Genomic DNA, 17,177 nt, shown 5'->3' on the forward strand with positions numbered 1-17,177 from the left:
CTCATGGGCACAGGGAAGAATTAACCAGGAGAACGTGAATCAAGTTTAAATTAGTGGATAGCTGTGGAGAAAATGATCATAGATTTAAGACAACCACCTCTTAATATTGTTCAAAGTCTTACCTCTATGCTAAATGCAACACTTGAGTGTTAAAAAAAAAGAAGAAAGAAAGAAAGAAAGAAAGAAAGAAAGAAAGAAAGAAGAAGAAGGAAAGAAACAAAGACAGACAAGTGATACAAAAACTGCAGGCTTCTTTAGCTAGAAAACAAACTTTAGACTTCACCCAGGTAAGAAAACTTTTCTTAGGCTTAGCATTCAAGATACTCTCAAGTCCTCAACATCACTCTCAGTTTGACCCTAATCATTATCATATTATTGTCAATTAGCCTAGCTTATTACTGGCTGATCTTCTTTGTAACCTCACCACACCCAACTCTTTCCTGATTTACTTTGGAATAATTTCTTTAGTTGTATTAGTGATAATCTCTAAGTAATTTCCATCACGTTACAGAATAGTTCCCCAATATCCTCAATGGTAATGGGGACAGATGCTAAAAACTCCATTTTTTTTTTTAAGTACTAAAATTGAGTCTGAGAGCTGTTTGGTGACTTGACAGAGAGAAATCTGTGACTCAATGGGAGATGAAGTTTGGGGAAACTAAATTTTATAGCTGACACTCAAAGTTTATAATTGGATCAATTCCAAAGCTAAAAAAATACAAATATTCAAAATGCAAAAAAAAAAAAAAAAAAAAAAAGAAAAGAAAAACCTTGAAAATTCACATTGTATGCCCAGGAGAAACTGGTAGCAAGTATCCACATTTTATAGAATGGCTGACACGTTGGAAAAACATTTAAATGAAAATTGCTTAAGATTTGCAGGGGAATAGTAGGGATGAATGAATAAATTCTTGAATCTTTTTTGTTTTGTTTTGTTTTTAAAGATTTTATTTATTTATCCATGAGAGACACACAGAGAGAGAGAGAGGCAGAGACACGGGCAGAGGGAGAAGCAGGCTCCACGAAGGGAGCCCAACGTGAGACTGGATCCCGAGGCCTCCAGAATCATGCCCTGGGCCAAAGGCGGCGCTAAACCGCTGAGCCACCCGGGCTGCCCCAAATTCTTGAATCTTTAACCCAATTTGGTATGATTAGACTCCTTAGATTCACAGGACATAGACTAGCCCTAAGAAAACTGTGAAGTAATGGAGTTGCTTTTGGGGGCACAAGCCCTCAACTCCTTGCCCTAATAAGGGGACACACTACTAGGCCTTTCTTCTTTCCGCTTTCCTTTCTATAAAATTGTATTTGCAAGAAAGAACCAAAGATTTGAATATACCTATTTCTTTTTTTTTTAAGGATTTATTTGAGAGAGAGAGCGTGCGCAGATGTGCAAGTGTATGTGCACGCATGGCGTGGGAGTTGGGGGCCGGCAGAGGGAGAAGGAGAATCCAGGCAAACTTTTTGCTTATTGCTTATACAGAGCCCAATGTGGGGGCAAGGGGCTCCATCTCAGGACCCTGAGATCTTGACCTGAGTGGAAATCAAGAGTTGGAAACTCAACCAACTGGGCCACCCAGGCACCCCTCAGAATAGACTTATTTCTGAAAAGGCTTAATATATTTTAGATTATATAATTTGGGATTTCTTCCTGCTGGTATTCTGATTTCATGATATTCTATGCTACTTTCCTTTTAACAGAGGAGAATTCAGTAAGTCAAAGGTATTAATATCTAACTACAGAATTTCAGATATGAGTGATTCAGGTGGAAGGAGCTTTACTAAGGACCGAAGAACCTTCCTTGCATTGCCATAATGATACTATGTTGGTGCTGAGCTTCTTTTGCCTATTCATAAAGCCAACCTTAGTTCTAGGTCTAGTTCAACTAGCCTTCATACTCGATTGCACCACCTCCACCTAAGTGCTTTTGCCTACCATGTCTATGAAAATTGCTGGCTTACTTATCTCTCTGACATGGTCATTTCAAGTGAGAAATCTTAAGGAACTAAAGGGTCAGAAACCAGCAATGGTAGTGAGAAAGCAAAAAGGATCCATAATTGTTGAATCAGGCTTTCCCATCACTTGAGGTTTACAAGTTCCCATACAGAGGCCATATGACAGACTGGCATGAAGATTTTTAGAAGACTGCAACGGTATTCCTAACCACTATGGTCAAAGACTATCAGCGATTTTCAGGAATTCAATATCTTGATAAGTCATCTTAGTTAAATAATTAACAATGAAGTAAAAATTTTAGGAAAAGAGATGCAGATATATGAAAATCGGAAATAGCAGAGAAAACACTGAACAGTAATCCTGATACAGAAAAAGTGGTGCTAACTGTAACTAAATGCATGTCCAATTTTCACGTCTGTCACCAAGGGATAGTGCTAAAGACACGTTTGTTTGTTCCTGCTCCCTAACTCCTACTCCGATTCATTGACATTTCACTGAAAGAGGAAACTTATTCTACAAATAATCTCCTATAATCTCCTGTTATCATTTTTTGTTTGTTTGTTTTATTCTCCTGAAACAGCTGCCTATTCCCGAAAGTTACGCTTTTGGAAGAAAACGCCAGTCTCGCAATGAACTTAGATACCATTATTTTCTCTCAGGTTTCCTTGATTTTGGTCTCCCAGAGGGACAATTTATTTTTGAGGTGAAAATAAAACTTATTATGTACATGGAGCCAAAGACAATTGTGCTAAAATTATGAAAGACTGACTCTTATCTAGATTTACCCCAAATGTGCTAGTAAATTACACTGAAGTATGAGAAAAATGCAAAAGGCATGTTCTAACATTCCGTTTAAGGAAATTGGGTTAGACAGTATTTCCAAACACTAATGGAAGATATAAAAATCAGACACTGCTTAAAAGGATAAAGTAAATAAGTTAAAAATAGAAAATCAAGTTAGTTTTCTATCCATCTTGAGCAAAATGCCAAAGGAAGCCAACACCCTCAAGCATTAAATGTAAACATAAAGTTTTTCAATTTTTCCAGGTGTACGGTATCGTGATTTCCTATTGCCACTTGCCCTTTTTGCATACGATCATGAGAGAAGAAGACAAATGTGGAAATTTTTAAAGTGGAAAATTATTCACTGTATTAGCAAATGAGTCATAGTAATTAGTACTACTGAACAGAGGGCTGGGTCATCATTCAGGAAATAGGCACACATGATGCATATTACCCTCGAAAGGGCCTTCTTATGATCTTGAAAGACGAAATGATTTGAAGATTTGTTGGAAGCAAGGTAAGTCTTAAAGCTGGTAAAGCAGAACAGCCATTCCACCCAATACAGAATAAAATGGGTGATTCAGCCAGAAAATTTAGAGGTTGATAAATACTAAAACTGAACACGTACATTGCAATTTAAACCAATTTTGGCGTGTAGCCTTTGGAATCAGACATTACTTTATGGCACATCTCATATCCAATGGAGTCCCTTTTCTGGGATTTCCTTAGGATCAACCCTCTCAGATTTACCTTCAAAGGGATGGGTTATCTTTAAAATGAAGGCTTTTCTATAAATAAATCCCATTAAAGTGGGCCCAAGATGAACATGTCATATTCTCAAAGTTTATTCCTGTATATATCAAGTTGTGGCAAGAGCCCAGGGCATGGGAGAAACACAGATAGATATATGCTACTTAGAAAGCATTTTTTCTCCTTTTGATTTCACCTGGCTAGTAAGTCTACTTCTCCCAGAAAGCAAAGGAGATATTTGTTTGGGAAGAAAGAACCCGGCGGAAAGGTGAGGATAGAAGGATGGAGAACCACAGCTCCACTCTATCTCATAGAGATAGAGATAATTAAAAGACTCAGCATTACCCACTACAGGTAAATTAGCCTAAAAAGGATGTGAACTGGAAGTGTGGCTCTCAGACCAGGTCCTGCTGGTACCTCCTCTGTGTTAATGTTGAAAATCTATCACAGACAAAGAACGGATTCAAGAGAAATTGCAAATTCTAGTAGGTACGTTCACAGACCTTTTCTCTTTGCATCATTCTCTGGTCTGTCTTGGTCTATGATTGAATAAACAACAGATTCAAAGCCCGAGTTCCTCAACACCTGATGCATCTGTAGATACTGCTCACTGAAGAGAGGCCTCCAGCATCTTTTTGAAACTCTTACGAACAGAGCCCACATTTTGGGGTAGGGAAAGGATACAAATAATATCTATGTTGAATTGAATGAGAAGAAAGGTTAGGTTATTTAAGTATTTCATAAACATTTCCCTCTTCCGTTCTCACTTTCTCTCATGCAAGCCATCTGCGTGCTGGTTTTAGGGTAATGGACCAGAAGGGCAGTCAGCGAAGGACCCATTACCCAGCAGAAAGAAAAACCAGATGCTCTGGCTGCCACTGAAAAGGGTGACTACACGGGCTGCATCAATTAAAGCAGACTTGTAGATTAAAGGCATAGATACTTAAACTGTTCTTAGCAGATGTAAAGTATCAGATTTTACTTATTTTACATAATATTTTATTTTGAATTTTACATAGCTGTAAACTTTACATAGCTGTCCATAGGGCTTTTTCCATATCAGACATTATGTGGAAAATCTCGATTTTATGTAACTGATCATAGAAGCTTTTCCACATAAGACATTTTTCTATGTGTCAATAATCACAGTGACATGTGAAGTGGGAGTGGAAGATTAACACATTCATCTGCAAAAAAAAAAAGCACCACATTATTCTTAAAATAATTATGTCCGACTTGATTTAAATGTAGAGACAAATCATGCAACTGTAGCTTTAACATTTTGAGGCCCCAAGAATATCCAGATAATTAAGCCCAGAATATTACTTAGGGGCAAGGTAGTTGGTATGATAGTTAAGGGAAGGGCCATTGCAGAATTGCTCTTGGGCACATTCCTTACGTGTGTAGGTCTACTCTGCTTCTCTCTAATGTCAACTAGTCATTCTGGAAAGGAGGATCCCGAGGAGCTAGTCGTGGTCAAAGGGCCATTTGATACCATTGTTTTCTTTCATATCTCCCACGCTAAAAGTTAAAATAGGAGGACCTTCCTACCACTGACATGGCAACTTTGGTTTTTAGAAGAGAAAGTTGAAACTGGAAAGTCTGAAATGTATGCAAAAGTCTAATTTGTGAAAATTAGAAAAGCTTTGTGTGTTTTGGAAACTCTGTAGATACATGTAATTAGTTCATTCTAAATAACGTCAAAGTTTCCTTGTGAAAAGGTAAAAAACATCACTGGTGTTTTCTTATTTCTGTGTTTTTTTTCTTAATATTTTATTTATTCATTAGAGACAGAGAGAGAGAGAGAGACTGAGACAGGCAGAGGGAGAAGCAGGCTCCATGTCGGGGGTCTCCAGGATCACGCCCTGGGCCGAAGGCAGCGCTAAACGGCTAAGCCACTGGGGCTGCCCTGTTTTTTTTTTTTTTTAAATGCTGTTAATTTGAAAAATAAAACTTGAAGGAAGAAATTATAAGAGAATCCTTTTTTCTACTTTGCATAATATGTAATGTTCTATGTATAACATATAAAACATACGACATTTGTTACATGTTTGGCTGTGTGATTGCCTCGCTCACTGTATTCAATTTTTTTAACCCAATATAATTGGATGCCTATCCTCTATTCACAAAATCTACACTGCATAAATTATATTTCTCTTGATGAACACAGAATTGGATTCATCAAAAAAAAAAGGAACCAGATTTATCATCTGGGGTTGCTTCAAACAGCTTTACAATTTAGTTATGACTTAATTATAGACCTGGGGTGGAGATGGGGGTAGGAAGTCATAGATTAATATAAATATGCTTCTAAGATTATAAATTTATTGAAGTACCAAGTAACAATGGGAGCTCTAAAAATCAAAATCTTATAGCAATGCTAAATTGCAAATGATCACAGAGGTCATATTTATTTTTAGAAGTTAAGCTTTGAACATAAGCTTATTATCTGCTAGGTGTAATGTAGGTGAATTCCTCTATCTAGGGGGCCCTTAACTTTTGAACTTCCTGTCACTGAAGAAGAAGAGGAAATAGGAAGGAGAAGATGAAGAAGAAGAAGAAGGAGAAAAGAAGAAGAAGAAGAAGAAGAAGAAGAAGAAGAAGAAGAAGAAGAAGAAGAAGAAGAAGAAGAAGGAGGAGGAGGAGAAGGAGAGGAGGAGGAGGAGGAGGAGGAGGAGAGGAGAGGAGGAGGAGGAGGAGGAGGAGGAGGAGGAGGAGGAGGAGGAGGAGGAGGAAAACCAAACCCAAAACAAACAAACTTTTTCCTTGGGAAGAACATAAATTAAGATCCAAAAGATGTATTATTTAATGCTTTGCTTTATTAATATGTATATTGAATATTATGCCACATGTTTGTGCTAAAATGCCATTTGAAACCAGTATTAAAATAATTATATAAAAGGAATACCTCTACGACATAAGGATGTACCGATATAAATAATCAATATAACTCTGAGACACTGCTATGACCTACCTAGTGTTTCTGTTTCTGCGTATGTTCAGGTGGACTCACTTCCTGGTTCTTAATTGCAGCCAATAAAATATCGATTTCAAATAAGGTAAAGGTGTCACTTACTGAGATTAAAAGAGATCCAAACGTACCCTGTTCTTGGTTACACGTGATCGGCTGCCTACTATTAATGAATTAATTAGACTGACTCTCCTTGAAATGACTTACTGTTTGAGTTCTGTGGAAATCCGGGCAAGGAGGATGGACCGTTCATTCCAGGGAGGAGAACCGGAGGGAGGCCAGGGAGTCCTGGATAGGCTGCTGGCAGACTGATGCCGTGGAGGGAGCCGCTGTCCATCATGCTCGGCTGCTGGACCGCTAAGCCCAGCACGTCCGAAGCTTTCTTTATACGATCGAGTTCTTGCTGTGCCATCAGCTGCCGGACGGTGGTCGGAGCCAAGTAATCTTTCTCCCGATCAAGCTGGCTCCCAACGGTCTCCCTCACCTTTGAAATGTGCTGTTTGGAGAAAATGTGATCTCTGATGGACAAGCGGGCAGAGTACTTGACCCCGCAGAGGGTACACTCTGGCTTGGTGCCTTCTGCTCCACTCTGGTTAATCATGAAAGGCTTCCCTATGTTAATCTTAAATTTCTTTTCCTTCGCCCTTGCATTCTGGAACCACACCTGGACCACGCGTTTGGGCAGACCGATCTCATTGCCCAGCATCTCGCATTCCTGCATGGTTGGAGTTCGGTAGTCGCTGAAGCAAGCCTTGAGAACCTTGAGCTGGAGGTTGCTCATCTGGGTTCTGAACCGCTTGTGACCTGGTCGATCGTTGCTTTTGGACTTGAAAGGATTGCCGGAGCCAAAGGGATTTGGGGAACTCGGGTCGGCTATGCTGGAGGACTCACTGCGGTCAGCATTGTCGTCGGGGTCGTCGGTGATATAGAAGCTTTGGTCGTGGTCACCATCCTTGTCATTGAAATGGAGGGAGGGGCTGGTGAGGGAAAAGAGAAATTTCTCCTCGCAGACCTCCGTGGTGGGCGTGGTGGCGGGTTTTGGCAAGGGGTCGAGAGTTTTGGGCTCCTTGGGAGACAGGGCTGGCTTCACGTCTCCGGAACTCCCCGTGGCGCTTTCCACCTCAGCGTTGCCCTCATCGCCCGTCGTGGCGTCACTGATCGCTGTGTTAATCGACGATGTCTCATCAAAATCAGTTTTGTTTTGATCATACCCTGCCTCGGCAGGCGGCGCGTTCAAATTCTCCACGTCCTCAGAACATTCTGCTTTAAAGGAGGAAGGGCTCAAAAGGTTCTTGGGCGACAGCTCTGCCGTTTTGCTGACCGGTGTTGACACGGTGGAAGCCAATTCCGTCTCACTTGAGAGATCGATTTTGGTTAATGGCAAAGACGGGTAATCAAAATAAATGTATTTCTGAGGGCTCTCTCCCCCATCCTCGGCTGAGATCAACGGGCTCGGCGGCAAGCTGTACCCGGCCTGCTTGCCTTCGTTCCAGTGCCGAGAGCGAATGTGGCTCTCTAAGGCCGACTTGGCCTTGAACAGGGCTCGGCAAAAGGGGCACCGTTTGTGGGACTGGGCCGGGCCCACCGCCCGGAACTGGCCCTTCCTCTCTCGAGCTCGTGTGTTCTGGAACCACACTTGCACCACTCTCTTCTTCAGCCCCACCTCACGTGCAATGTGATCCAGCATCTTTCTGGTGGGATTGGAGTCCAGCAAGTATTTTTCATAGAGTATCTCCAGCTGTTCCGGGGTGATTGTGGTTCTCAGGCGCTTATCGCGGTGCTGGTCTTCGCCACTGTTCCCTCCCTCCTTCTCGCTGCAGGCCGTGTCTTCCTTGTCGTCCAGTTTCCTTTTGAGGGAAGCAGCCACTGGGGCGGGCGGTGTGCCGTGGGACGAGCCGGTCTGGGGGGGCATCTGCGGGAGGGAACCGCTCAGCAGCTGTCCGGTCATCAGCGGGTTGTTGGGGTCGAAGATCATGTAGGGCATGTCCATGGGCCTTTCCAAGAATGGAGAGTGAAGGAATTGGTTTTGAGCAGCAAGGAAGTGCATGTGCTGGTGCTCCTGCCAGAGTTCCAGAGTTGGGAAGGCAACTGTACACTGATCACATTGGTATTGTAGTAACTGTGGAGGTAGACTGTTCTGGAGGGAAGTCATGGAAAGCTGCAGTGGGCTGGAAGGGACCGGGGTCTGAGAGGCCGAGGGAGGTCTTCCGACGAGTTGGGGCTGTTTGGGTGGTGGCTGTGGCTGCGGCGGCGGGCCCGCCGAGGCCTGCGGTGGGTCTGAGGACGTTGATGCTAACGGCAGGGCTGGTTTGGTGCCTTGAGAAGGGGGAGTGGGGTCACTCTGCTTTGGCTTTTCTGTGGGATACTCAGGTTTCGGAGAGGTCTTCTCAAGTTCTGGCTTGGGGGACGGAATCAGGGGGGTACTGGTCCCGGAGCCAGAGCTTGCGGCCGGGGCGGCGGAGCTCTTGGCCACCTCCGTCTGGCCGGACGCCGTGCAATGCTTGTACACTACTTGATCGGTGGCATCCATGGAGTCTTCGGTTTGGCTCTCGTCTTGGGCATCGTCATCTTCATCCTTGTAACACTGCTTCTTCTGATGCGTGATCAGGTCAAAGATCCTGGGGAACACCACGTTGCACTTCTTACACTGGTACTGCATGTTGCTCGTCCGAATGTACCGCTCGTTGGTGAGTTCTCTTTTTTCACTGTCTTTCGTTTCCGCCTGGTTCTCGTAACTCTTCCGTGCCTTCTGGCGGGCGTTCTGGAACCACACAACAATGACCCGCGTGGGGAGGTTGAGAACGGTGGACAGTTGCTCTATTTCGTCATCTTTCGGGTAGGCGTTTGTGTCAAAGAAGTCCTGCAGGACCCTCAGCTGGTAGTCCGTAAACCTCGTCCTGGAGGACCTTTTGCTGAAAGACGCGTCCGATTTGTAGTGCTCTAAGGAGGAGGGCTGCGGGTCGATCCGGATCTCTTCCAGGACCGTTATGGGAGGGTTGCTGAAGTTGTAGGGCGAGTCCTTGTTCCGCTGTCGTTCCTTGAAGAGCGTGTTCCGGAACCAGTGCTTGATGACTTTCTGCGACAGGCCCGACTTCTCTGCCATCTCCTGGATCTGTTCTTCGCTGGGCGAGTTATTGATGTCGAAGTAGGCCCTCAGGATCTTCAGCTGGTCGTCTGTGATCCTCGTCCGCGGCCGTTTGAACTGGGAATGCCGCAGGAAGCTGGGGTCGAGCCCGAGCTGCTGCTGGCAGAGCTGCGTGAGGTCGGCCGAGAGCGCGTCCATCTGGGGCAGCTGCAGGGCGAGCTGGGGCGGCAGCGCGGGGTGCTGCACGGGCTGCATCATGATGGACGGGAAGAGCGGGAGGTCCAGGGACACGGGCAGCTGCACCTGCGGGGGCGCCGAGGGCGGCGGCGGGGGCGGCGGCGGCGGCGGCGGGGGCGGCGGCGGCGGCGGGGGCGTGGGCGGGGGCGCCTGCAGGGGCGCGGGCCCGGCGCTGGGCAGCTTCCCGGGCCCCAGGGGGGGCGGCTGCGGGGGGGCGGCGGGCAGCGGCGGCGGCGGCGGCGGCGGGGGCGGCGGCGGCGGCGGCGGGGGCGTCTCTGGCGAGGCGGGCGCGATGGGATACAGCTTGTCGTAGGCCTCCCGGTACTGCCGGGCGAACTTCTCCAGCGCGCCGTAGGGGAAGAACTGCCCGTGCACGTGCTCCTGGTGGCTCTTGAGGATCAGGACGTTGGAGAAGAGCTTGCCGCACGTCCCGCATTCCAGCTTCTCAGTGCTCTCGGCTTCCCCACTTTTGCCCTTCTTCTGGACCTTCTGCCTGTTTTCGTTGTACTGAATGACCAGCTCGAACCCGAAGTTTTCCAGCAAGGCCTTGGCCGCGTTTCCTCTGGCCCCCGAAGCGATCCGGGGCGGCGGGATGCATGGTTCTAGGGCTTTTTGCTTCTTCGTGTCCCTGCTTTCTTTGAGTCCTTCCCCCTCGCTTGTATAGTCTTGCTTTGGCTTCTCTTGCTTTTCCGCAGCCTCCTCCGCCTCCTTGTACGGGGGCACGTCCTTCGAGACGGGGCCGTCGGCGCTGGCGAGGGTCGGTTGCTCCTGTTTCAGCAGCTTGCTCGCGGCTGGCTGCGGCTGCGGCTGCGGCTGCGGCTGCGGCTGCGGCTGCTTCTGGGGCTGCAGCTGGGGCTGCGCGGCCTGGTACTGCTGTGCTTGCTGCTGCAGGATTTGGAGCTGAGTCTGGCCGACGTGATGCTGGGTCTGAATCTGCTGCTTCAAGTCTTCCAGCAAGGATCCGGCCATTCCCGTCATGCCGGGCATTCCAAACGCGGCCGAGCCCGGCAAGCCCAAATCCGGCCCCAGACTGAACTCCGTGCCGGGGATGTAGAAGGGGAAGAGAAACTGAGGCTGCTGGAACTGCAACAGTGCTTCGGGGGTCACAGGGAAATGGGGCAAAAAGGCTGGGTTTAGAAACTGAGGCTGGAAGAACGCAGCTTGCTGCTGCAACTCGTGCTGGAGCTGCATCTGAATTTGTGCTGGTGACTGCAGCGGGTGGTGCGGAGGTTGGGCAGAGATTAAGTCCGGACTTTGCTTTTTATTTAATTCTTTGGCATCTAAGTGGCTCTCCTTGCTGCCGACGGTCGCTAGACTCATGGAATCTAACATCCCTTGGCCGGGACTACTGTTTGCTGCCATGCCGTGCCCACCAGCCCCGTGGCCGCTCGGCTCCAGCTTGGCAGCGCGCGCCTTTGTCTGGTGGAGCACGGACCTCATGTGGATTTCCAACGTGGAGCTTTGGCTGTACGCGACATTGCAGATGCTGCACTTGTAGGGTTTGTTGTCTGTGCTGCTGTTGGTCTCTTGAGGAACGGGACTGGAGGCTTCCTGCAAGACCTTTTTCAACTTATGCAGATGAGACACTGAATTATAATGGACCAAGAGAATGTTCTTCTGGGTGAACGACTCTTTACACACTGTACACTTATACGGGCGCGATGGGTCAAGGAATTTTTCCATCGTAAAGTTTGGCCCTTTTCTGAAAGGTAAGGTCCGCTTTGGTTCAGAGCCCATGTCATCCGGGATTGAGCTACTATCACTTCCTACAGGACTTGCCTTCCCTTCGTGGTCCACCTCGTACTCTCTCTCCATTTCCTGCTCTAGGCCGTGGTCGTCCTGTGCCATCGTTTCGCTCTCTGCCCACAGTTCGCCGTTCACGGGCAAGGAGGCATACAGCTGCTGAAGCTCGGCCTCGCTCAGCTCCGGGTGGCCTGCTTCCAAGTGTTTTTTTAAAGCCTGGAATGTACGGAAACTACGCTGGCAGAGGTTACACATCGTCGCGGCCCGAATCGCATGATACTGGGAATGTATCTGAAGCTTCTGCATAGTCTTAAAAGCCAAGCTGCAGTGGTTACAGCGGTACTTATAAACGTGGCGGTCCGACACGGAGAGCGGTTGCCTCTTTTGCTGCTCGCTTAACTGATCCTGTAGGGTGTCAGGGATTTTCACATCCTTACTGCTATTTTTATTCCATTCTGACACTTCCATGGGTTCTTTAGTTGGTTTCTGCTCCTCGCTCTTTATTTCCACGCTAGCCTTTGAATCATCAAGACCTGCCATGCTTTTGTCATCCACTGGACTTTCGCCTGTGCGGAAGAAAGCACAAATATGTCACTTACAGGAAGAAAGCCTACTGCTTAAATGCCAATAAATATAGTAAGTAGGAAACTCTAAAGATTTCTGCTAAATCAATTCTCTCTTTCTTTCTGAAGTAGGCTCCGTGCCCAGCGTGGAGCCCAACGTGGGGTTTGAACTCACGACCCGAGATCAAGACCCGAGCTGAGATCAAGAGTTGGACGCTTAACCGACTGAGCCACCGAGGCGGCCCTAATTGAATCTTTGCGGAAATACTTATTGAGCAACTACTGTGTGCCAAGCACTGTACTGGGTGCTGGGGATGTAAAGGTGAATAAGAAATCACCCCCGATCTCAAGGAATTCCAGGATAGGAAAAGAAAAAAAAAAAAGAAGAAGAAGAAGCAGGTTAAAGGTAGTTATAGTATGCTGTAATCAGCATGACATGAGGGCCATGACGCCAGTGGTTAGGAATGAGAACACACAATATCCTTGGTCATCGACACTTTTAGGTCTCCTAAGAGCAGTTATAGGTAACCAGATACTAAATGTGCTTTGGAAAATGTAGCTCTTGGAAACACCACAGTTGTTGTTGTTGTTGTTGTTGTTGTTTTTTTCTCCATGCTTTTAAACAGCAGCAACAAAACTTTAATAGTAATAGTCCTGAACATCACGTGTTTTCCACAGATCCTGCACCCGGGCTGGCATACCTGAATATTTCCCAGATCCCTCAGCTGTGATGGCTGCAGGTGTGTCCCGCTCTGACTTTTCAGAGGCGGCCGCTGGCAGTAGCAGACTGTTGGGCATCATCACATCGGGCACAGGCACCTGTGAGAAGCAAAGGGGTTCATGTCACATGGAGCCCAGAAATCAGACTCCATCACATTTGCCGCTGGGCCATAGACCATCCCACTTACATTTTTCCACACAGAAACGGGGACATTTTGTGGCTCCTACAGACCAAGGCTATCCCTTCGGATTTTAGATCAATACTATTACAATGCCATATTCCTCTTTTCTTTTTTAAAAATATGATTTGAAGGTTTTTGTCGGTCTATTTTTTTTTACAATGATCATCAGGAAAGTTTGAGACTCAACGTGCCCACGTGAATCATGCAATTAACATTACAGATCTAAAAGTAAGACAATAAAATATGTTACTGAATAAGCTATGCCTTGAATCATATTTCCTTTCTCCGTAAGCAAAAGAGACGACAAATAAAGGGGCCTCGGTTGTGATTTCTAGAACACGGTCTGTAAGAGAACTATCGGTAGGCAGAAAAAATACATTTCTCAAGCAATAATTACAGATTTCGTGTTGATACTTTTAGAGAGATCATGTCACATGCGAAGCAACGTTTGGTCTCCTTACTGTCATGAGCAGCTTCTCCACACAATCCGGAGACACGCTGTGCAAATGCGTCAGATGCAGCTGGAGGTGCATTTTGTTGCTGAGGACGTCCTGACAGAGGGGACAGCAGATGACGGGCTGTACCGAGTGCTGTGACAGGACATGCATCTGGATACGACTCTGGTCCCTACTATTGTAGTTACAATAAGGGCACTGAAAGAGCTGGAGAATATGGGATAAACACGGCTGCTGTTAGTTGATGGACTCTGATGACTGTAGAACATTAGAAGTAACACCAATTAATGTGGAGTATGGTATACTATAGTAATGGTATAGAGTACAGTAATTGAACACGGTGTCTACATACGTTTTAACAGCATGAACTCGTTTGTGGCTCTAAAACTCTCAGGAGTAGTAGTAATAATAATGACAACAATAATAACAGGTTTACACAGCAAAGGGGAAAAAAAAAACATTTTTACCTGTTCGTGACAGAATTTATTGTCCTCTGTAGGTTTTGATCTTTTTGTTGCAACATCCTCTTCTTTCGCCAGCAGGAGTGGCTGGGTCCCCCCTCCCACACTGACTTTTAGCTCCTTTTCTGGTGTGATTATTCCTGATTCCCAAAAAAGAATAGAACACCTCAATTTTAAAAGACTCACAACATCAAATTCTGAAAAACTGTATGCTTTTTCGAGTAGCTCTGACTCTAAATCCACTGACTCATAAAAATGACTGGACAAACACTTTTAAATGATGTGAATCTCAAAAGGCAAAAAGCACACTTCTTTTTATCTACTAAGTGGGCTTTATAAATATATTTTAAAATGTACTCCTGTCTCATGTTTAGATAACCCTAGGTGACCTTGAAAGATTCATCCACAACACATGCTCTCTGGTGTCTCAGAATGCCTTTATCACCTTAAAGCTCATCTACTCCCATTCACAAATGCTAACTTAGAAAACAGTTACTTTGACTAGCGTTTAATTACTTATCTCTTTTCTAAAATTCTTGAACACTGAAAACATTTCAAGATACCAAAAAGAACAGACTAGTTATAATTCAGAAATGAAAATAATATTTTTATGTGGTGAATACAGGATTAAAAAACTTTACTATACATTCCATATCTGTCGCTGCTTTTTGTGTGTGTGTGTGTGATTTCACACCTTATTTTAGATGTTTTGGCATTTGGCTGTACACATAATACTTATGGTCCAAATCTCAAGAAGACAATTGTTTTATGAGGTTAATCCGAATATTCGGTGTTAAAGATGGTTTAGGATTTTGCCTAGATGAGCAATGTAATGTGCAGGAGCTTCACACACATCAAAGAAAAGAGTGCAATTCTAATTTCCCAATCTAACAGAAAATTCTTTCCAGCATCAATTTTCCCGATAATCTCCTCTGTGAGGCTGGATATTACAGCAACATTGGGTAGGCATGTCACATACATCTCACGACAAACACAAAACCTCATTTACCATCCATTCCAATCTCATCATAGCGCAGCATCATCTGACCTTTTTTCTGCTGTTTATTATGAGTATTTCTAATTTTAACTTTCAATTTTCACCATCTTCCAGTCAATTTGCAACTAAATTATTTCCAGGGTGAGGACACTATCACTGGACAACTGGGTGCAAATACATCTTGAAATGCAATGAAGCTAAACCATTGATTGCTATCAGACCCCGCGTAAATATAGAGTCTAGGCGTAATCTGATTGTATGCTGTGCATGAAGATTTATCTTGATTTTTTTTCAATCCACATACGGTTCATATAAATGAACAAATTGCACCTTATTGCAAAATAAACCAGTTTTAATTTAAAAATAAGGTCAAGGATGTTATGGAAACAAAGTAAAAATGAACCAAAAAACATGTTCTCTTTCTATCCTGAATAGAGATGCCTGTTTTCTAACATATAAATAATTTTAGGAATTTCAAATTCAGAAAGAAATTTAAAAGGCAGGGTGACTCGGAGGAGACCGAAATTAAAATAAAATTTAAATGACACGAAGACAATAATTTTATCCCCTAGAGGTTTGTGGTAGGTACAGAACTATTGCTATGCTTTCAACAAATTACACTGCTACTGATTTCTAGATTTACCAACACTAGATTTTATTTGAATTAGAACATTTGTCATATATGTATATGTATATGTATATGTATATATATACATATATATATGTACACACATACATACACACACACCTTGGAGAAATTTAGATTCTCTGTAAATATTTGAAAAAATAATTTGTTGTATTTGTATTTGAATGAATTTAAATTTGAGACGGACTGAAAAATTTTATTACATTGATTAAACAATATCCAAGTGTTTGATATTCAAAAGATAGGTCAAAACAGGAATGCTTATCTCATACTTAATTCTGGCATCAAAAATATGGTTTTTTCCTTCTCAAAACAAAACACCCTTTGTGCTATTGTTTTAAAAAGTGTTAAAGATAAACATTTAGGAAGACAATATGCCATACGGTATTCTGCAAATAAAATTTACCCCCTACAGAGTCAGATCAAGTTCTATAAAATGATTGTCATTTAAATCCGCAAACGTTTGTCAGTTGCTTTTCCCTGTGAAACCGAAAGATTTTTCCTAAAAAGTTCCCCATTAATGAGTAAGAATATGTTCCCTTAAAAGAATGATACTATGTCATATCCCCTTATCATTCTTTTGTGTACTTGGTAGAATTAAACATGACCAAATACTAAGTTGGTCCAATTCCCTGTCCTATCAAAAACTGTCACACACAAGTTAAAAAGATAATTTCCATGACTCTGATGTCCCTATGGAACATCAGATCTAGAATAAACCTTCCATGAGCTTCTAAATCTATTAAATTTATAGCCTTATTTTCATAAGCATGAAAGCATAAGCATTATGGCCTTATTTTTCATAAGCATATATATTCTAATGTTGGTACTCTAAAGGATCAAAACCATTGCTTTCAAGGTTTGAAACATTTTACTGAGACCATGCTATATAGATCGGTATAAACACTTGGTATAATAAATCCACATTCTTATTTTTACCCTTACTAATAGTCATCAACAATATAATTGTTTTTTAATTTAGTTTTAATTTAGCTTTCACACTGCATCAAGGAAGTAAAGAGTTCAATTTTAGGGTCATTATTTCATGGCCACTGCCGTTTACAGTTGACTCTAGTGTTCCACCCAATATACGTGTCAACTCTAATATTTTTTGGCTAATTAACTTAGCTAATTAAACCATGATCTTAATGTAAGCTAGGGGCTTCCTATAGACCATATTATTTTAAATTAAGAAGTTCTAAATAAAGGCTAGATCCTCCCCCACCTCAACTCAATTGTATTAAGCACCCCAAAAACAGATGCCATTGATAAGAAGAAGCTGAGAAGGTTGAGATGTAACAACATAACAAAAACACTCTTGAGGATAAGGCAGGTCATCAGAACTATTTGCAAAGATGATGGAAGTTACATTTTATGCACGTTTGCCTTTTCTACTCAATGGGGTGCTATCTCAAGGATTATGGCCTACTCAATAAATTATAGGGCATCGACTCTAGGACCTTTTTCTGAACTGTCTTATCCTGGAAATACATTAAATAAGGGCCTGTCAATTTCGGAAAGTTTTGATTAAGTTTTCTGATTACTCATAGTTTACGACTGCAACTTTATTTGAAGTAAACCCTGTTTGTTACCCTAGACAAAATTTTGAAATGAGATCACAATCCAT

The 17,177-nt window shown here is 43.7% G+C and overlaps 1 protein-coding gene across 1 annotated transcript in view; it reads right to left on the reverse strand.

The window, feature by feature from the left end:
• Positions 1-17,177, reverse strand: part of ZFHX4 (zinc finger homeobox 4) — a 180,053-nt gene that overhangs the window by 5,304 nt on the left and 157,572 nt on the right. Inside the window, exons 7-10 of the mRNA XM_055318424.1 lie at positions 13,914-14,047; positions 13,453-13,653; positions 12,791-12,908; positions 6,669-12,092 (exon numbers count right to left, since the gene is read on the reverse strand). Coding sequence (XP_055174399.1) covers positions 6,669-12,092; positions 12,791-12,908; positions 13,453-13,653; positions 13,914-14,047 — 5,877 coding nt within the window. The remainder of the gene's footprint in view (positions 1-6,668; positions 12,093-12,790; positions 12,909-13,452; positions 13,654-13,913; positions 14,048-17,177) is intronic.

Source organism: Nyctereutes procyonoides, unplaced genomic scaffold (assembly GCF_905146905.1).
Source record: "Nyctereutes procyonoides isolate TBG_1078 unplaced genomic scaffold, NYPRO_anot_genome, whole genome shotgun sequence".
Classification (NCBI taxonomy): Eukaryota; Metazoa; Chordata; class Mammalia; order Carnivora; family Canidae; genus Nyctereutes; species Nyctereutes procyonoides.